This window comes from Nansenia antarctica (assembly GCF_963989245.1).
Source record: "Nansenia antarctica genome assembly, chromosome: 1".
Taxonomy (NCBI): domain Eukaryota; kingdom Metazoa; phylum Chordata; class Actinopteri; order Argentiniformes; family Microstomatidae; genus Nansenia; species Nansenia antarctica.
In genome coordinates this window covers 14,853,989-14,869,336 of record NC_137674.1, presented here as the reverse complement: position 1 = coordinate 14,869,336, position 15,348 = coordinate 14,853,989, and the positions used below count along the sequence as shown (strand labels likewise).

Sequence of the window (15,348 nt, the reverse complement as noted above, 5' to 3'; positions counted from 1 at the left end):
GCTGGGACTTGCAATGGATGCAAACGAGACAGAATTTATAATCCCTTTTATATATATTTTAATACAAAGCTACTGCTTTCCGAAGTATGTTTAGAGGTCTGCAAAATATTGTGCACATTTTAAGGCGGAGAAGAAAGAGGACTTCACATCTGAACAGCTATTGTGAGTTAAACTAACGTCAAACGACCGTCGCATTTTCAATGACGTGCGAATCGGAATTACAAGAAATATCCGACCTGTCCGTTTAGATCACAGTCGAAATGACAGATATCCGATTCGTATCAGATTCATTTCCACATATGATTGAGGCCTGAATCGGATCTGAGAATATCAAATTCAATTCAACTTTTTTACTGTTTGTTACATATCCGATCAGCAATAAATCGGAATTGTGTCACTTCTACCTGACAGTGTACATGCAGCCTAAATGTTGTTGAGGGGCAGTTTACTCCCCAAAAATGTTGGCCATTTCTTTTTTTAAATGCCGCTTTAATAGTTATTCATTATTTTAGGTGACGGTCCATATCTGTGTCCATAGCAGAGGTGGACCAGTTACAGTGCAGCCAGCCAAGGCTGCCCCCTGTGTGTCCTACACGTCACATGCACGCACACACAGCTAGCATGACGCGATGGGAGCCCACCTCTCTCTCTCACACAGACACAGACACACAGACACACCCACACACACACACCCACACCCACACCGAGACACACGCTCCAGGCTCTTCCAAAAAAACAGGCTTCGGCTGAATTAGCAGCGGCTCTAACCAGGTTTTAATAGAAGCTTCCCGCTTTTTTAATTTCAAGCCTGAAAGCACATGGCTGATTTGAATGGGAGTTGAGGGAGGGGCGAAGTTTTCCCCAGAAACCCAGGCGCTTTCCTGCTCTCGCAACATGAGCCTTGCCAGGAAGAGGAAGAGGCTTGTGGTTTTTCAGGGAAAAATAAGAGAACCTGCCCGTCTCGCTTTGGCCAGAGTGCACTGATTCACTTAAGTCTGCTTTTAGGGTCTGGTATTTGGCCCCAATGGTAAAACCAGGGGGGAGCTGGTGAGATTCTAACCTTTACCACTATGACTGCTGCTGGCGGGGGGGTTTCTGGCAATGAGTTCTGCTAAGAGGCTGAACTAATGAGTTGAGGGTAAAAAAAACAACAACAACAACAACAACAACAACAACAACATTAGAACATCTTATTTCTCTGACATGTGACTCAGTGCTATCAGTGCACCCACCCACCCACTCACCCACCCAGCAACACAACAAATTCTACCGACAATTGTATTCGTAAAAAGCGCTATTCAAATCCACTCGATTGCTTAGTTACAGCAATTTAACTTACAATGCTTGCCACCCACCAAGTTCGTTAGCCAACCGAAAGCACTTGGATTAGAAGAATGTCCTGTCTGTTTGGCCTCATAAGGACCAAGTAGGTATAGGAGGCTAAAAGACAGATCTAAGCACTGCTGAATCCCAGGAGTGATGTGGAAAAGCAATTGGCCTCAGCCACACACTGGCACGCACAGCGTAAGCCCCGCTGTGGAAAAGCCAGCCGTAGAGGTCCTCAAGAGCTGACTGACCAAAACCAGTCGCCTCTCTAATAGGATTCCTCACCCTGAGGTTAACCTCAATCCTAACTGAGGAAATTGATAGAGTGGCTTGTGATTTCCCAGTGCAAGAAAGAATTCCTTCAATAAAGACAAAATGGAAAGGACCAATTCAATCAAACACACCACTGTGTCTGTTGAACAGACAGGTGAAAACCATTGTTTTTTCGTGCTGCTGGAATGCACGTTTCGATCAAGAAAACAATGTTAATTTTATTCGTTTTTTACGGGGGGGTTTTCTGAGTGGGGCAATCCCACTCATTTTTCTTTTTAATGAGATAAGAGACAGTAGAGATTTTTAACAGGAAGGACGGGTGAGAGAGAGAGAAGGGATGACATTATGTCCGAGGCCGGAATCGAACCCGGGAACCCTGCGGGTACATGGTCGACGCTTAACCCGTTACGCCACCTAAGCGCCCCAAAACTACCTTTGTTTAACAGATGACAGACAATACATAATGGATCAGGTGGAGAGATGTGGGGCAGTACTTACTTCTGTTTCAGGCGGATGTAGGCTGTGGAGAGGTTGTTCCACGCCTCTGCGTTCTGAAGGACGGAAGAAAACAGATACACAATTCACAGTTTACACACGAGCAGTAGGCACCCAGGGGTCGTTAAGGAGACGAGGGCGGAAACACGTGCGGCTCCCGCTCCGGAGGAGAGATGTGTTCTGACGAGAGCGCCGGCTGAACATCGGCTCACAAGGCGAGTGGGCAAACAGGTGCCTTATGGGTCATTAAGCTGAATTGGAAAAGACTGCGGGAGGACTGGAGTATTATAGCCGGGTTATGGGCAGGGAGGGTACGAGTTCATGTGTGTGTGTGTGTGTACGTGTGTGTGAATGAGTGTATGTGTGTGTGTGTGTGTGTGTGTGTGAATTAATGTATGTGGGTGTGTGTGTGTGTGTGTGTAGGAATTAATGTAAGTGGTTGTGTGCATGAATGAGTGTGTGTGTGTGTGTGTGTGTGTGTGTGTATTGAAAAAGGAGTGAGAGAGGAGAGATGGAAAGCAGAGGGAGGGAGTGACACAGCGAGAGAGATGATATTGTTGTGGCCTCTTGGAGCATTGGTGTGATTGAGCTTGTCCTCTTGTATTTCATGCTGTGTCCTGACACTGGGGAGTGGTATCTCTGTGTGTGTGCGTGTGTGTGTGTTGTGGCAACCCCTGGCTCCAATGGAGAGATAAAGGCCTTCAGCTCCAAGGGGCAGCACCGTAGCAGGGAGATATCATCCCTGCCACCACCTGACCCGTGTTAGCCAATCAGGCGGGGGGCCGCGGGGAGGTCACCTCGGAACAGTCAGCCCCACGCACCTGGGTCTCCTGGAGGAGCACAGAAGAGGAGCAGGGAGACAGACAGGAGAGTGGGAGACAGACAGGAGAGTGGGAGACAGACAGGAGAGAGGGGAGACAGCCAGAAGAGAGGGGAGACAGACAGGAGAGAGGGGAGACAGACATGAGAGGGGGGAGACAGTTAGAAAAGAGGGGAGACAGCCAGAAGAGAGGGGAGACAGACAGGAGAGAGGGGAGACAGACAGGAGAGAGGGGAGACAGACAGGAGAGTGGGGAGACAGACAGGAGAGGAGGGGAGACAGACAGGAGAGGAGGGGAGACAGACAGGAGAGAGGGGAGACAGACAGGAGAGGGGGGAGACAGTTAGAAGAGAGGGGAGACAGCCAGAAGAGAGGGGAGACAGACAGGAGAGAGGGGAGACAGACATGAGAGGGGGGAGACAGTTAGAAGAGAGGGGAGACAGACATGAGAGAGGGGAGACAGACAGGAGAGAGGGGAGACAGACAGGAGAGAGGGGAGACAGACAGGAGAGAGGGGAGACAGACAGGAGAGAGGGGAGACAGACATGAGAGGGGGGAGACAGACAGGAGAGAGGGGAGACAGACAGGAGAGAGGGGAGACAGACAGGAGAGAGGGGAGACAGACAGGAGAGTGGGGAGACAGACAGGAGAGGAGGGGAGACAGACAGGAGAGGAGGGGAGACAGACAGGAGAGGAGGGGAGACAGACAGGAGAGAGGGGAGACTGACATGAGAGAGGGGAGACAGACAGGAGAGGAGGGGAGACAGACAGGAGAGAGGGGAGACTGACAGGAGAGAGGGGAGACAGACAGGAGAGAGGGGAGACAGACAGGAGAGAGGGGAGACAGACAGGAGAGTGGGGAGACAGACAGGAGAGGAGGGGAGACAGACAGGAGAGTGGGGAGACAGACAGGAGAGAGAAGAGACAGACAGGAGAGTGGGGAGACAGACAGGAGAGAGGGGAGACAGACAGGAGAGAGGGGAGACAGACAGGAGAGCGGGGAGACAGACAGGAGAGGGGGGAGACAGTTAGAAGAGAGGGGAGACAGACAGGAGAGAGGGGAGACAGACAGGAGAGAGGGGAGACAGACAGGAGAGGGGGGAGACAGACAGGAGAGAGGGGAGACAGACAGAAGAGAGGGGAGACAGACAGGAGAGCGGGGAGACAGACAGGAGAGCAGGGGAGACAGACAGGAGAGAGGGGAGACAGACAGGAGAGAGGGGAGACAGACAGAAGAGAGGGGAGACAGACAGGAGAGCGGGGAGACAGACAGGAGAGAGGGGAGACAGACAGGAGAGAGGGGAGACAGACAGGAGAAGAGGGGAGACAGACAGGAGAGCGGGGGAGCGGAGACATGGAGCCAGGAGAAGGGTGAGCGTCTTATCAAATTAGGGTGAGCGACTAAGTACCGCGACTAAGTACCGCTTTACCGTAACGTGTTCTGTTCTGGTCTCCCCAGTGACAGCCGGGTGTGGCCGACTGAGTGGCCCGGGCGTGAGACCCCCACGGACGAGAGGCTGCCCCAAGCCCAGACGGAGCCACACCTGGGTCTCTCTCTCCAAACCAGGAAGAACCTCAGTTGCGTCGGAGGATACCGATTACCCTTTGTTTTATTAAATCCACCCAGAGGGGCTGAAACATCCCCAGGTCTGTGGGTTCTCTGATTTGGGTGTGTGCTTTTCCCCTCGGGCCGGTACCAGTGGTTGCCACAGTGTCTGTGTGTGTGTGATCGTCATTGATTCTGTCTCACAGCTGTATATAGTGCACTGCTAAATACAGTAAAAACATTGGTTGTGTAACCTCTGTAGCATGTGTACCACTGCAGGTCATTACCCCAGTATGAGACCACGGCTGTAGAGAGAATGGCTGTAGGCCATGTGGTCAGCATGCATAAGCATGGCACATTCAGCACCAACAGGATACCATTGACTGGGGGGGCAGGGGGCCCTGTTAGAGTGAGATCCAACCCCAACATGTTGTGTGTGTGTGTGTGTGTGTGTGTGTGTGTGTGTGTGCGTCTTAGGGTTGGGCAGTTTTACGGTGATACCACAAACCGCGGTTTTTGAAAATAGCAACGTTTTTGGACAATAACGTCATAAAACAGCTGCTATAATAAACGCCTTAAGAGTGCTTGTCCAGCAACACTGTCTGTGTGGCTGAAGATGCTATGAAAGTGATGACAGGACTTCATCCCTCCTTCCCTCCACTTCCTCTTCCATTCACACGTGATTTCCTCTAAGGCCTTATTGCCCGTGACTGTTTACAGATGTTAACAAACTTTTCGAACTTCACGTTCTAGCTATGTTCTGTACACTGTAATTCTCGCGACATCGTTCAACTTTTTACACCTGAGGACCTAAACAACCGGTGAACTATACCAAACTTGAAGCCATGGAGACGGAGACGAGGACTATGTGACTAACAGGTGCGTGAGCTGATGGAACAGCAGAGAATGTTCTATAGAGAGCTGTTGGAACAACAGGAGCAACGATAATGACAAGACACTTTACCGTGCGTGCTCAGACCGTTACGTGCCCTGCTGAAACTTGACAAAGTAAACATGCTTGTTATTCTGGCGAAAAACCTACAATAGCCTTGAAGAATAGCCTAACGTTGTAGGATATGCTTTATGCCCATTTTCATTACTGACTTATTGTTATTTTGTTATTATTTGATAAGCCTACTGGATGCTATAGGCTGGGCTTTTTCATTTATTTGTACTGGATTGGAGTCCATAGATTTGTTGTTCATTTCATTCCGTGTGGTTGACAGACGCCGGAGAATTAATGAGAACAAAACAATTAAACGGATTGAAACTGGAACATGCATCACATTTTTGCCATTGTGTGAAAATAATGATAGTCATGATAGTAAACTGCGGGAACGGTTTAATTTTGGGGCGGTTTAAGGGTTTCAAAATTCGGTACCGCCCAACCCTAGTGTGTGTGTGTGTGTGTATGAGTGTACTGTTAGGTACATATATTTGGACTCTGACAGAAGTTCTGTTATTTTAACTGTTTACCAAAACATATTTAAGTTATATAATGAGTATGGGCTTAAAGTGCAGACTCTCAGCTTTAATTTGAGGGTTTAGGAATTACAGCTCTTTAATATGTCGCTCCCTCTTTCTCAAGGGACCAAAAGGCTATTCCTTCATTATTTCTTTATCGATTAAGCAGGTAAAAGGTCTGAGTTGATTACAAGTGTGGCATTTGCATTTGGAAGCTGTTGCACAACATGGGGTCAATGGAGCTCTCAATGCAAGTGAATGAATGGACTTTATTGTCATTGCTACAGTACAGGTACCAAACAACGAAATTTAGGAAGTGCAGCAGGCCGTCCTAAATGACACATCCCACCGTGCCTCAGCGGCGAGTGTGCGTGGCGGAACTTTTGCTGGACTTTTTTGTGACCTCAAACTCACTGAACGGCTGTTTTTCTTACGGCTCTTGCGTGTCGACCGCGGAGCTGCTGCAGTCAGCCCTGTCTTTGTACATTGAGTTTGCCTTTGATAATGGCCATCAATAATAAAATGTTTCATTTCACTTAATTATGAATTGTTCCTGGTTCAGTCTGCTGTCATCCGTCCTTAATGAGCGACTAGAAGAGTGAAACGAAGCAGAACGCAGTCACGTGCACACACACACACGCACACGCGCACGCAGGCACAGACGCACGCAGGCACGCACACGGAGAGACAGACAGACAGACGCAGAGAGAAAGAGAGAGGTGGGAGGGTAGAGGAAGATAAATATTATATGTTGTTGCTAGAAGAACGCACCAAGATTACGATACATAGAAACCAGTACCTCGTCTTTGAAAGTCGAGTTTCACGGGCAAGGTTTTCGGGTTCATTAAAATCTCTCCCTCAAACAGATGTTGATGTACAGCCCACAGTTTTGTTAGTTGTGCACCCTACCTCTGTCACTTAACCACTTTCATTAACTTAATTAAGATATCACCGGGGAAAAAAATACTACCGTTCTTTAATACGGAGCTGCCACTACCAGCCCTATCGTTGTATATTGAGTTTGCCCTTGATAATGGCCGTCAATAATCTAATGTTTCATTGCACTTTAATTAATTGTTCTGGGTTCAGTCTCTGCTGTCTTCCGTCCTTAATGAGCGATTAGAAAAGTGAAACGGTTATAACCAGAACGCAGTCGCACACACACAGACAGGGAGACACAGAGAGAACCGTGTGTGTGTGTGTGTGTGTGAGCGAGAGAGAAAGAGAGAAAGAGTAGTAGAGTAAGTAATTCAGAGCATGAGCATTTCCACAGGAATGTTATTGGTTTTAATATTTCGCAATCCTGCCAACGACATGTCATTTCACACGACACAATGTTGCCGTGCTTCTCACGCAGCCTGTGGAGATGCTCCAACCTGTTAACATGGGCGCCTGAATGAGACTCACACGCACCACTGAGGTAAGGTAAGATTGACGAAGCATGTGTAATCTAGCCCTTAGGCAGCAAAAACAAACAAAATCCATCAGAGAGATAGCGAGAACATGGAGTGGCCAAAACTAAAGGCGGAAAGACCCACGAACAAACAACAACTGAAGACAGCTGCAGTAAAGGCCTGGCAAAGCATCACAAAGGAGGAAACTCCGCATTTGGTGATGTCCATAGGTTCCAGACTTCAAGCAGTCATTGCCGGCAAAGGATTCCCGACAAAGTATTCAAAATGAATGTTTTATTTATGATTATGTTAATTTGTTCAGTTACATTAGAGCCCCTCGAAATAGGGGACTGTGTATAAAAATGGTTGCAATTCCTAAACGTTTCAGAGAATGTTTTTGTTCAACCCCTTGAATGAAAGCTGAAAGTCTGCACTTCAATTCCATCTCGACTGTTTCATTTCAAATCCATTGTGGTGGCGTACAGAGCCAAAATTATAGAAATTGTGTCACTGCCCAAATATCTCTGGACCTAACTGTATGTGGGGGTCATACTTACATCTGGACCTAACTGTATGTGGGGGTCATACTTACATCTGGCTCCAGTCCCACACACCTCTGGAAGGCCTTGGCAGCTCCCTCATAGCCCTCCAGGGCAAAGTAGGCACAGCCCAGGGAGAACCACACCCCGAGCTACAGAGACACACACACACACACACACACACACACACACACACACACACACACACACACACACACACACACACACACACACACACACACAGACACAGACACAGACACACAGTCAGGACGGCAGAGTCATTACCTATCTCCTTCTGTCTCCCCCTCCTCAGACCTCTCCACCTCTAACACCATTACCAGTAAAACAAACACAAGTTGATTCACTAACTTAGACAAATGTATTTATTTGAAGTAGCATTGGATAAAAGCTAAATTACTTAAATATAAAGATTTGGGGAGGGAACAGGGGTGAACACGGAGCAGTGAGTTCAGGTGCTCTAAAACACAACAAAAAAACAAGGAATACTATTTGGTGGTCTGGCGTCTAGTCAAGGTGGCAATCCTGTTGATAGATAAACCAAAAATAATGTACGTGTCTGACAGGCCCTGTTTATGCAGATCATGAATCTGTTAGCCCCGCAGACGCAGACGCATGCACACACACACACACACACACACACACACACACACACACACACACACACACACACACACACACACACACACACACACACAGTCTATACACCCTCTCTCCACAGCACAACAATTGGAATGTTCCAATTTCTTTAGCTGTGTAGTTTTATTGAGTTAATAACAATGTTTTGGTCTACATTTCATGTGAATAGCTGCATTGGAAATACGTTGAATATATATTTTTGAATACTTACTTCCCCCAACTGTATATAATTATATCTTCATCGCAATATTTCAAAATATGGATAAAAAGGCAATGGAGTGATGGAAACTATTTTTCCTGTGACACCCAGGAAGGGCCTAGTTGAAACTGACAACGCCCTCTCCTCTTTTCCCATCTCCACTCCCCTCCCCTCCCCTCCCCTCTCCTCTCCTCTCCTCTCCTCTCCTCTCCTCTCCTCTCCTCTCCTCTCCTCTCCTCTCCTCTCCTCTCCTCTCCTCTCCTCTCCTCTCCTCTCCTCTCCTCTCCTCTCCTCTCCTCTCCCCTCCCCTCCCCTCCCCTCCCCTCCCCTCCCCTCCTCCCCTCTCCTCCCCTCAGTGTGGTTTCAGGGGCTGTTTGCCATCTGTGTCACTTAGGAACGACAATGTCCCAGACACCAGTGTCCCGACAATACTTCCTCAGCCAGGAAAAGGGGGAAGTGTGCGTGTGTGTGTGTGTGTGTGTGTCTGGGTCTGTGTCTCTGTGGGTTTGGGGGGGACGGGGACGGGGGGGTGGCAAGTAGTAGCACATTCCCTTCAGCTTTAAAACATTTTTGCAAGAACGGGCATGCGTTCCCAAGCAGACCTGGTACTTTCAGCTCAGATACGTCCAGAGACCTCAGAATATCATGAATATGAATACTTGGCTTAGACAACATAACACAGAAGCAGCCAGCTACACCAGTAGTTATTATTGAGTAGGTCACCTGCATGCAGTTGATGCGGACCGAGTGCTCGAAGCACTCCACGCACTGCTGGAACTCCTTGGCGCGGAGGTGCAGCAGGGCCTTGGAGCGCATGGCGCGGGCGCTCCGCCGGCCCGACAACTCCCAGGCGCGGTCGTAGTACTGGGGGTCTCGCATCACATCCCCCAGCAGGCAGTACAGAGACGGGGTCTCCTTCTTCTCCAGCTCCCGCCGCAAGATCTCCTCCGCCTGGGGAGGGGAGGGGGGGAGAGAGGAGACATGAGAGAGGTGGGGAAGAAGGAGAGAGGGAGGTGGAGAGAGGGTTAGAAGATGGAGAGGAGAAAGGAGAAGGAGGTGGAGAAGAAGGAGAGAGGGAGGTGGGGAGGTGGAAGATGGAGAGGAGAAAGGAGAGGGAGGTGGAGAAGAAGGAGAGAGGGAGGTGGGGAGAGGGAAGATGGAGAGGAGAAAGGAGAGACAAAGGAGAAATTATTTATTTATTGGTTTATTTAAAAGGGACAATGGTCATTGACTCTCCCTGAGTTATCTAGGTAGCTAAATGACATCAGCAGTCCCTGGGCAGGTGAATCCACAGGGGAAATACAGCCTCAGACGTTATAAACAATTTAAAACAGAACTACAGGACATAAAAACATCACACTTTACACTCAAGAAAACATTACATCATAAAAAATAAAAGAAAGAAAACATGTTTGGCTCTATGTGGTCAGTGGTCACATGATTGAGAGGGAGAGAGGGAGGAGGGGGGAGAGGGAAGATGGAGAGGAGAAAGGAGAGGGAGATGGAGAAGAAGGAGAGAGGGAGGGTGGGGAGAGGGAAGATGGAGAGGAGAAAGGAGAAGGAGGTGGGGAAGAAGGAGAGAGGGGGGTGGGGAGAGGGAGGTGGAGAAGAAGGAGAGAGAGGTGGGGAGGTGGAAGGAGAGAGGGAGGGTGGGGAGAGGGAGGTGGAGAAGAAGGAGAGAGAGGTGGGGAGGTGGAAGGAGAGGGAGGTGGAGAAGAAGGAGAGAGGGAGGTAGGGAGAGGGAAGATGGAGAGGAGAAAGGAGAGACAAAGGGAAAGGGAAGAGGGGAGGAAAGAAGTGTGAGAAAGAGAAAGTAAAGAGTAAGGGTGGAGGAGGGATGAAGATGAAAACAAAGGACAGAGGGAGGAGATAAGAGGGAGTTCAGTGGTTGAAATACCATTCAACAACGTCTTGTTCTCCCTATGGGCCTCTGAGGCAACACTTAACATTCCCTGCTTACAAAGACCAGGCTTTGATTCTGCTCTCAGGCCTGCCACAATCCCCTCAATGGGGAGGGAGAGGGAGGCTCCATTGGCTCAATCAAGATGTTGAAACTGGCGGTTCTTTCTACTGTACGGAGCCTCGGCCACAGTCTGTGTGTGGGCCAGTGGAGGCCGGTGACTTGAAAAATAGAGGATGGGGCTAAAGACAAACTATTTGAAACCTAAAATGTTTATTTAAGATATTTATAGTGAAATATGATTGGGAATGAATGGGACAATTAAGGGGAGAATCTAGGGGGTGGATAGATGGTCATGGATAGATGGGGTTGAAGAAGAGCTTCACTCTTCCACTGAGGGTAGGACAGGATTTTACTATAAAGACAAACACCATGTGACTGTGTCTGTGTATGAGATTGACTCAACATAGATAGATTAATAATAATGTTTCCATGTGACGGTTTGGCTGAGACTTTTGGCTCCATTTTGCTAACAGCAAAGCATATCTAATATTGTTAATCTGACTCCAAGGTAATTAGCACTATGTGCTAAGAATGGTTGAGTGTGTGCTGATTTAGTGCAAGAATGGTCTAATAGAAGAATGAATCAAATGAGTGGTTTAATAATAGTGTGTAGTTGTTGCTGAGGTAATTAAGTAGGGCTAGTTTGTCTTAGTTAAGTTTAGACAGTAAACAGGATGGAGCGTCGCTCAGGACACAGGAATGAAGATGAGGGGACGTCATATTCGTCATATTCTCTCAACTCTATTGTGTTCCAGCAGTGGTCACACTCAGTATTAATCGCACAGTCTGAAATAATAAATAAATCACCATTAGGCTCATTCAAAGTAACACAGGTAAAATGCTTATTTTACATAAACAGTAACCTAGAATTACAAATAAGAATATTCCTATTCAAATGAAACAAACCACTTCACATAAGGAAATGGCGCCACCCTGTGTTACATGAGGCGACTACGTAATGGCGTCCACATGCGGCTGACATGTCCTCTCGACATGGGAGACGCTATTAAATTAACTCTTTACAGCAGCATAAACAATAATACTTCAACTTAAACACAGGACGTATCACAATAGCTAACAAAAGTCCTCCAATCAATTACGACATGAGCATCGTAACAACATTGGAAATATCTCTCTAACCTCTAGGCTACCTGCCACCGTTACATCACTCTACAACCACAGTGTTCAAATTAAGAGCTGTTTTCAAGGAGACCTAACCACCATTCATCTCTTCACTCGTATACTGATGACATCACAGTTCTGACAGTCCTCAAGTCATTCCACAGAGCTCACAACCATGTAGTCTACTGGAAGCCCCATAGTGCCCCATAGGAAACCCAGAAATGTAGATTCTTATGAGCTTTTATGACTGAAATGTCATCTATAGGCATAGTGGATGAAATTCAACTTGGTTGCTAAGAGTTGCATGTTGGGCAATTTGTAGTGTAAGCGTATCCTTCTGAGAAGCGGTCACGTGACATGAGATTATGATTACTTGTAAATAGCATTTTTTTTTTTAGGTTTTAATATTTACAGGTTATTTGACAAATGACATTGTTTACAAAAAGTTCTGTCATCACTTTCACAGCATCTTCAACCACACAGACAGTGGTGCTGGAGAACACTCTTAAGGCGTTTATTATATATTGCAATTTATGACGGTTTTATGACGGTATTGACAAAAAACATTGCTATTTTTCAATACCGAGATTTTGGGTTAACACGAGGAGCGCTTTGGCGTCTTCACCTACTCTTAGCGCGCCCTCTGGTCATGATGACCCCTAGTCTTTACAATGGGAAGCAGAGACAGGAGACAATGGGAGACAAACTCTACAGTTTATCTCTACAGTAAAATCTGTCTGTACATATACATATCCTAATATCCTATCACTATTGCGTATACAACTAGGGTAAGCTGGCTTTCAGCTCCGACATTTCAAATCTGAAGGGATTGGGAGACATACTGTACAGTTTAACTGTCTGTATACATGCATATCTTAATATCCTATCACTATATATATAAACACATTATGCTACAAATATATATAGAGATTAGATTAAGATCAATTAAATTAGATTAAGATCAATTTTTGTAGCATAAACACATCTTATTCACTCCTTAGTGTCCCCCTGCGACCTCTGCTGATATTGAAGAGCATAAATTGAAGAGCGGCCAAATACTAGCGCAAACACACTTCTTTTACTCACAGGGTCACCGTGACCCCACCATGGCGTTTCTAATGTAAAACCGAAAATCCGCCAGACCCTACATGGGACATGGCTTCAGTTTATGTCATGAGAGAGTTGACACTGGTAATGGAGTGTACTTCACCTCAGGATATTTGACGAAGCTAGCTAGCAAGACAGACAGTTAGCGGACTGGTTTGTTATAATAATTTAAATGAAAATCAAACAAAAAAACTGTTAATTTAGAGAAACAAAAACGAAAACTATCTCCTTCTCTCCTCTTAGTTAATAAATGCAAAACGTTATACAGTGCCCTGTGTAACTAATGGGACAGTGAAGCATTTGTTCTTATTTTGGCTGTATACTCCAAAAGCTTGGATAACACTTTCTATACATATATTCTTAGATTGTATGTACACACAGGTGCACGGTTGGGCATTGGACACAACATTTAAAGCACTCTACTGATAATGAGAAGTCATGAGTCGTGTTGAAACTTAAACGTTAGTCTGGAGCCCTGCAAGCAGTCTCAGAAACATGGTTTTCCAGTCAAGTGTTGGTAGCATTTCCCACTCCATGTAGTCAAGCCCGGTGACAATCACTTTGGAGTTGAAAGTCATAAAGCTGTCATCAGAACTGACTGTCTAGCAGCGGTTATACGAGAAAACTAAATCCCACGGTGGGTTATCAGCATTTATGTTATCAGCAAGTTGTCTTTCTCTTCATTTTGCTTCTCCAATCATTCAACCACACAAGAGTACACATTTCATAAATGTAGTGGCTGCAACGTGATTGCTGTGGCCATTCCCCTGCATTCTCATATTTCACATATTTTGTATTCACTCCGAGGCACATACTGTACAATACGAACACTCAACACTCTTCAATTCAAGGGGAAATTTATTTATTTTTGTTGAAGAAGTTCAGCCAACAATTTCCAGGGAATTCTCAAACAATTTCCATTGAATTTCCTCCCTTGAAATATCAATATCGTCCTCAGGGGCAACAAATTGCCATCACATCAGAGCTAGTAAACGCTGCTGATCAGGAAAACAAGGCTGGGCTCCAACGGCCTATTCCAGACCACACACTCCCTGCCCCAGGGCTCCCAGCCAGGGTCCTGGCTTCAACACAAAACGCTTTCACTGTCAAACGGGCGTACGCTGAATAGCTGTGGCAATTTAGATATTTGGGGAAAGCTGCTAAAAGCACCCGGGGTAAAAATATCTGCCTGGAACGCAATGAAAAAGATACAGTATCAAAATAACTATCTATGGAAGCATGTTAGGGAGGTAACATTCACCCCTGCAGTAGAGATGTGAGTCGAGAGGGGGGGGGGGGGGCATGGTCACCAGTTAGACCCCCCCCCCCCCCCGCCTGTATGCTTCTCAATTAAAGAGATGGAGAGATTAAGGGAAGGGAGGGAGAAAAGGAGGGAGAAAAGAAGGGCTTTAGTAGTCCACTAGTCCACTAGTACAGACACCCTTATTGTGCTCCTCAAACCCCATAAGGAGTTCTCTGAACTCCCTGACCCCCGTGCTAGAGGGCAGGGTGGAATCACCCTCTGGCTATATCTGTTGCTTTTCTAAATGGGCCTTGTCTTGTGATGGCAGCCCCGGTCATTTCTAGGAGGGAAGAGCCGTTTTCCACACTGCGGTTGCACATCTAATCAGGCCCGGAATATTTAAAGAATTTTAACAACATTTATGTGGCATGAACACACACTCGCTGAATGGGGCTCACTGTCTCTGTCCACGGGGGCCGGGACAGTTATGCGTTTTACGACCCCATTTGTACAATGGAGGTGCTTCAAACGTTCAATAACGTACATTAATTTGAAAAGTTACGGGACAGGGGTGATGGACGTTTAAAGAGAGGGGTTTCTTTCTCTCCGTGAAGTGGCAAAACCGTCTATGACTTACCTACAAATCTGGCCCACTAAAATCTAGTGGATACAGACAGTACATCATGTATTCAAGACATGGAGCAGCGAAAGAATCGCACAGAAATGGACTTGAATTAGATGTCTTTCCTCTTTCTTTCTTTCTTCCTTCCTTCCTATCGCTCCATCCCTGGTTCTCTCTCTCAGGGTCATGCCCGGGTCAGGCTTGTTCACATTAAGTATGCATCCAGAATCACAGATGGGAACACCGTGTTCCGTATAAAGACAGCACCGGCAGGAGACGACCCCAGCTATCCCAGACTAATAGATTACCTAGTGTTTGTTTTTGATCATGTTACATGGAGTGTTTGGCTGGTGCCAAAGCGCATGGTTTGCGAGTGGAGTACTATTTTTGTGTGTTTGTATACAGTGCCTTCCATAAGTATTGGACATAGAAGGCATTTTGCCTTCTTTTAGGAAACTCCCCAGCATACCAGCAAGAGGGTGTTGTCCACATTGTCCTTTGTGATAGTCATGTGACATGTGTATGTTTGATGTATTTGACACTTACTGTATTGAGTTTTTGCCATCTGTACCGACAAC

General features: G+C 46.7%; 1 protein-coding gene across 1 annotated transcript in view; it reads right to left on the bottom strand.

Moving 5' to 3' along the window:
• The window catches only part of ttc27 (tetratricopeptide repeat domain 27), a gene marked incomplete at its 5' end in the record, with an annotated part of 103,410 nt that overhangs the window by 15,544 nt on the left and 72,518 nt on the right, over nucleotides 1-15,348 (bottom strand). The window contains 3 exons of the mRNA XM_080550449.1: nucleotides 2,098-2,150; nucleotides 7,911-8,009; nucleotides 9,437-9,664. Coding sequence (XP_080406575.1) covers nucleotides 2,098-2,150; nucleotides 7,911-8,009; nucleotides 9,437-9,664 — 380 coding nt within the window. The remainder of the gene's footprint in view (nucleotides 1-2,097; nucleotides 2,151-7,910; nucleotides 8,010-9,436; nucleotides 9,665-15,348) is intronic.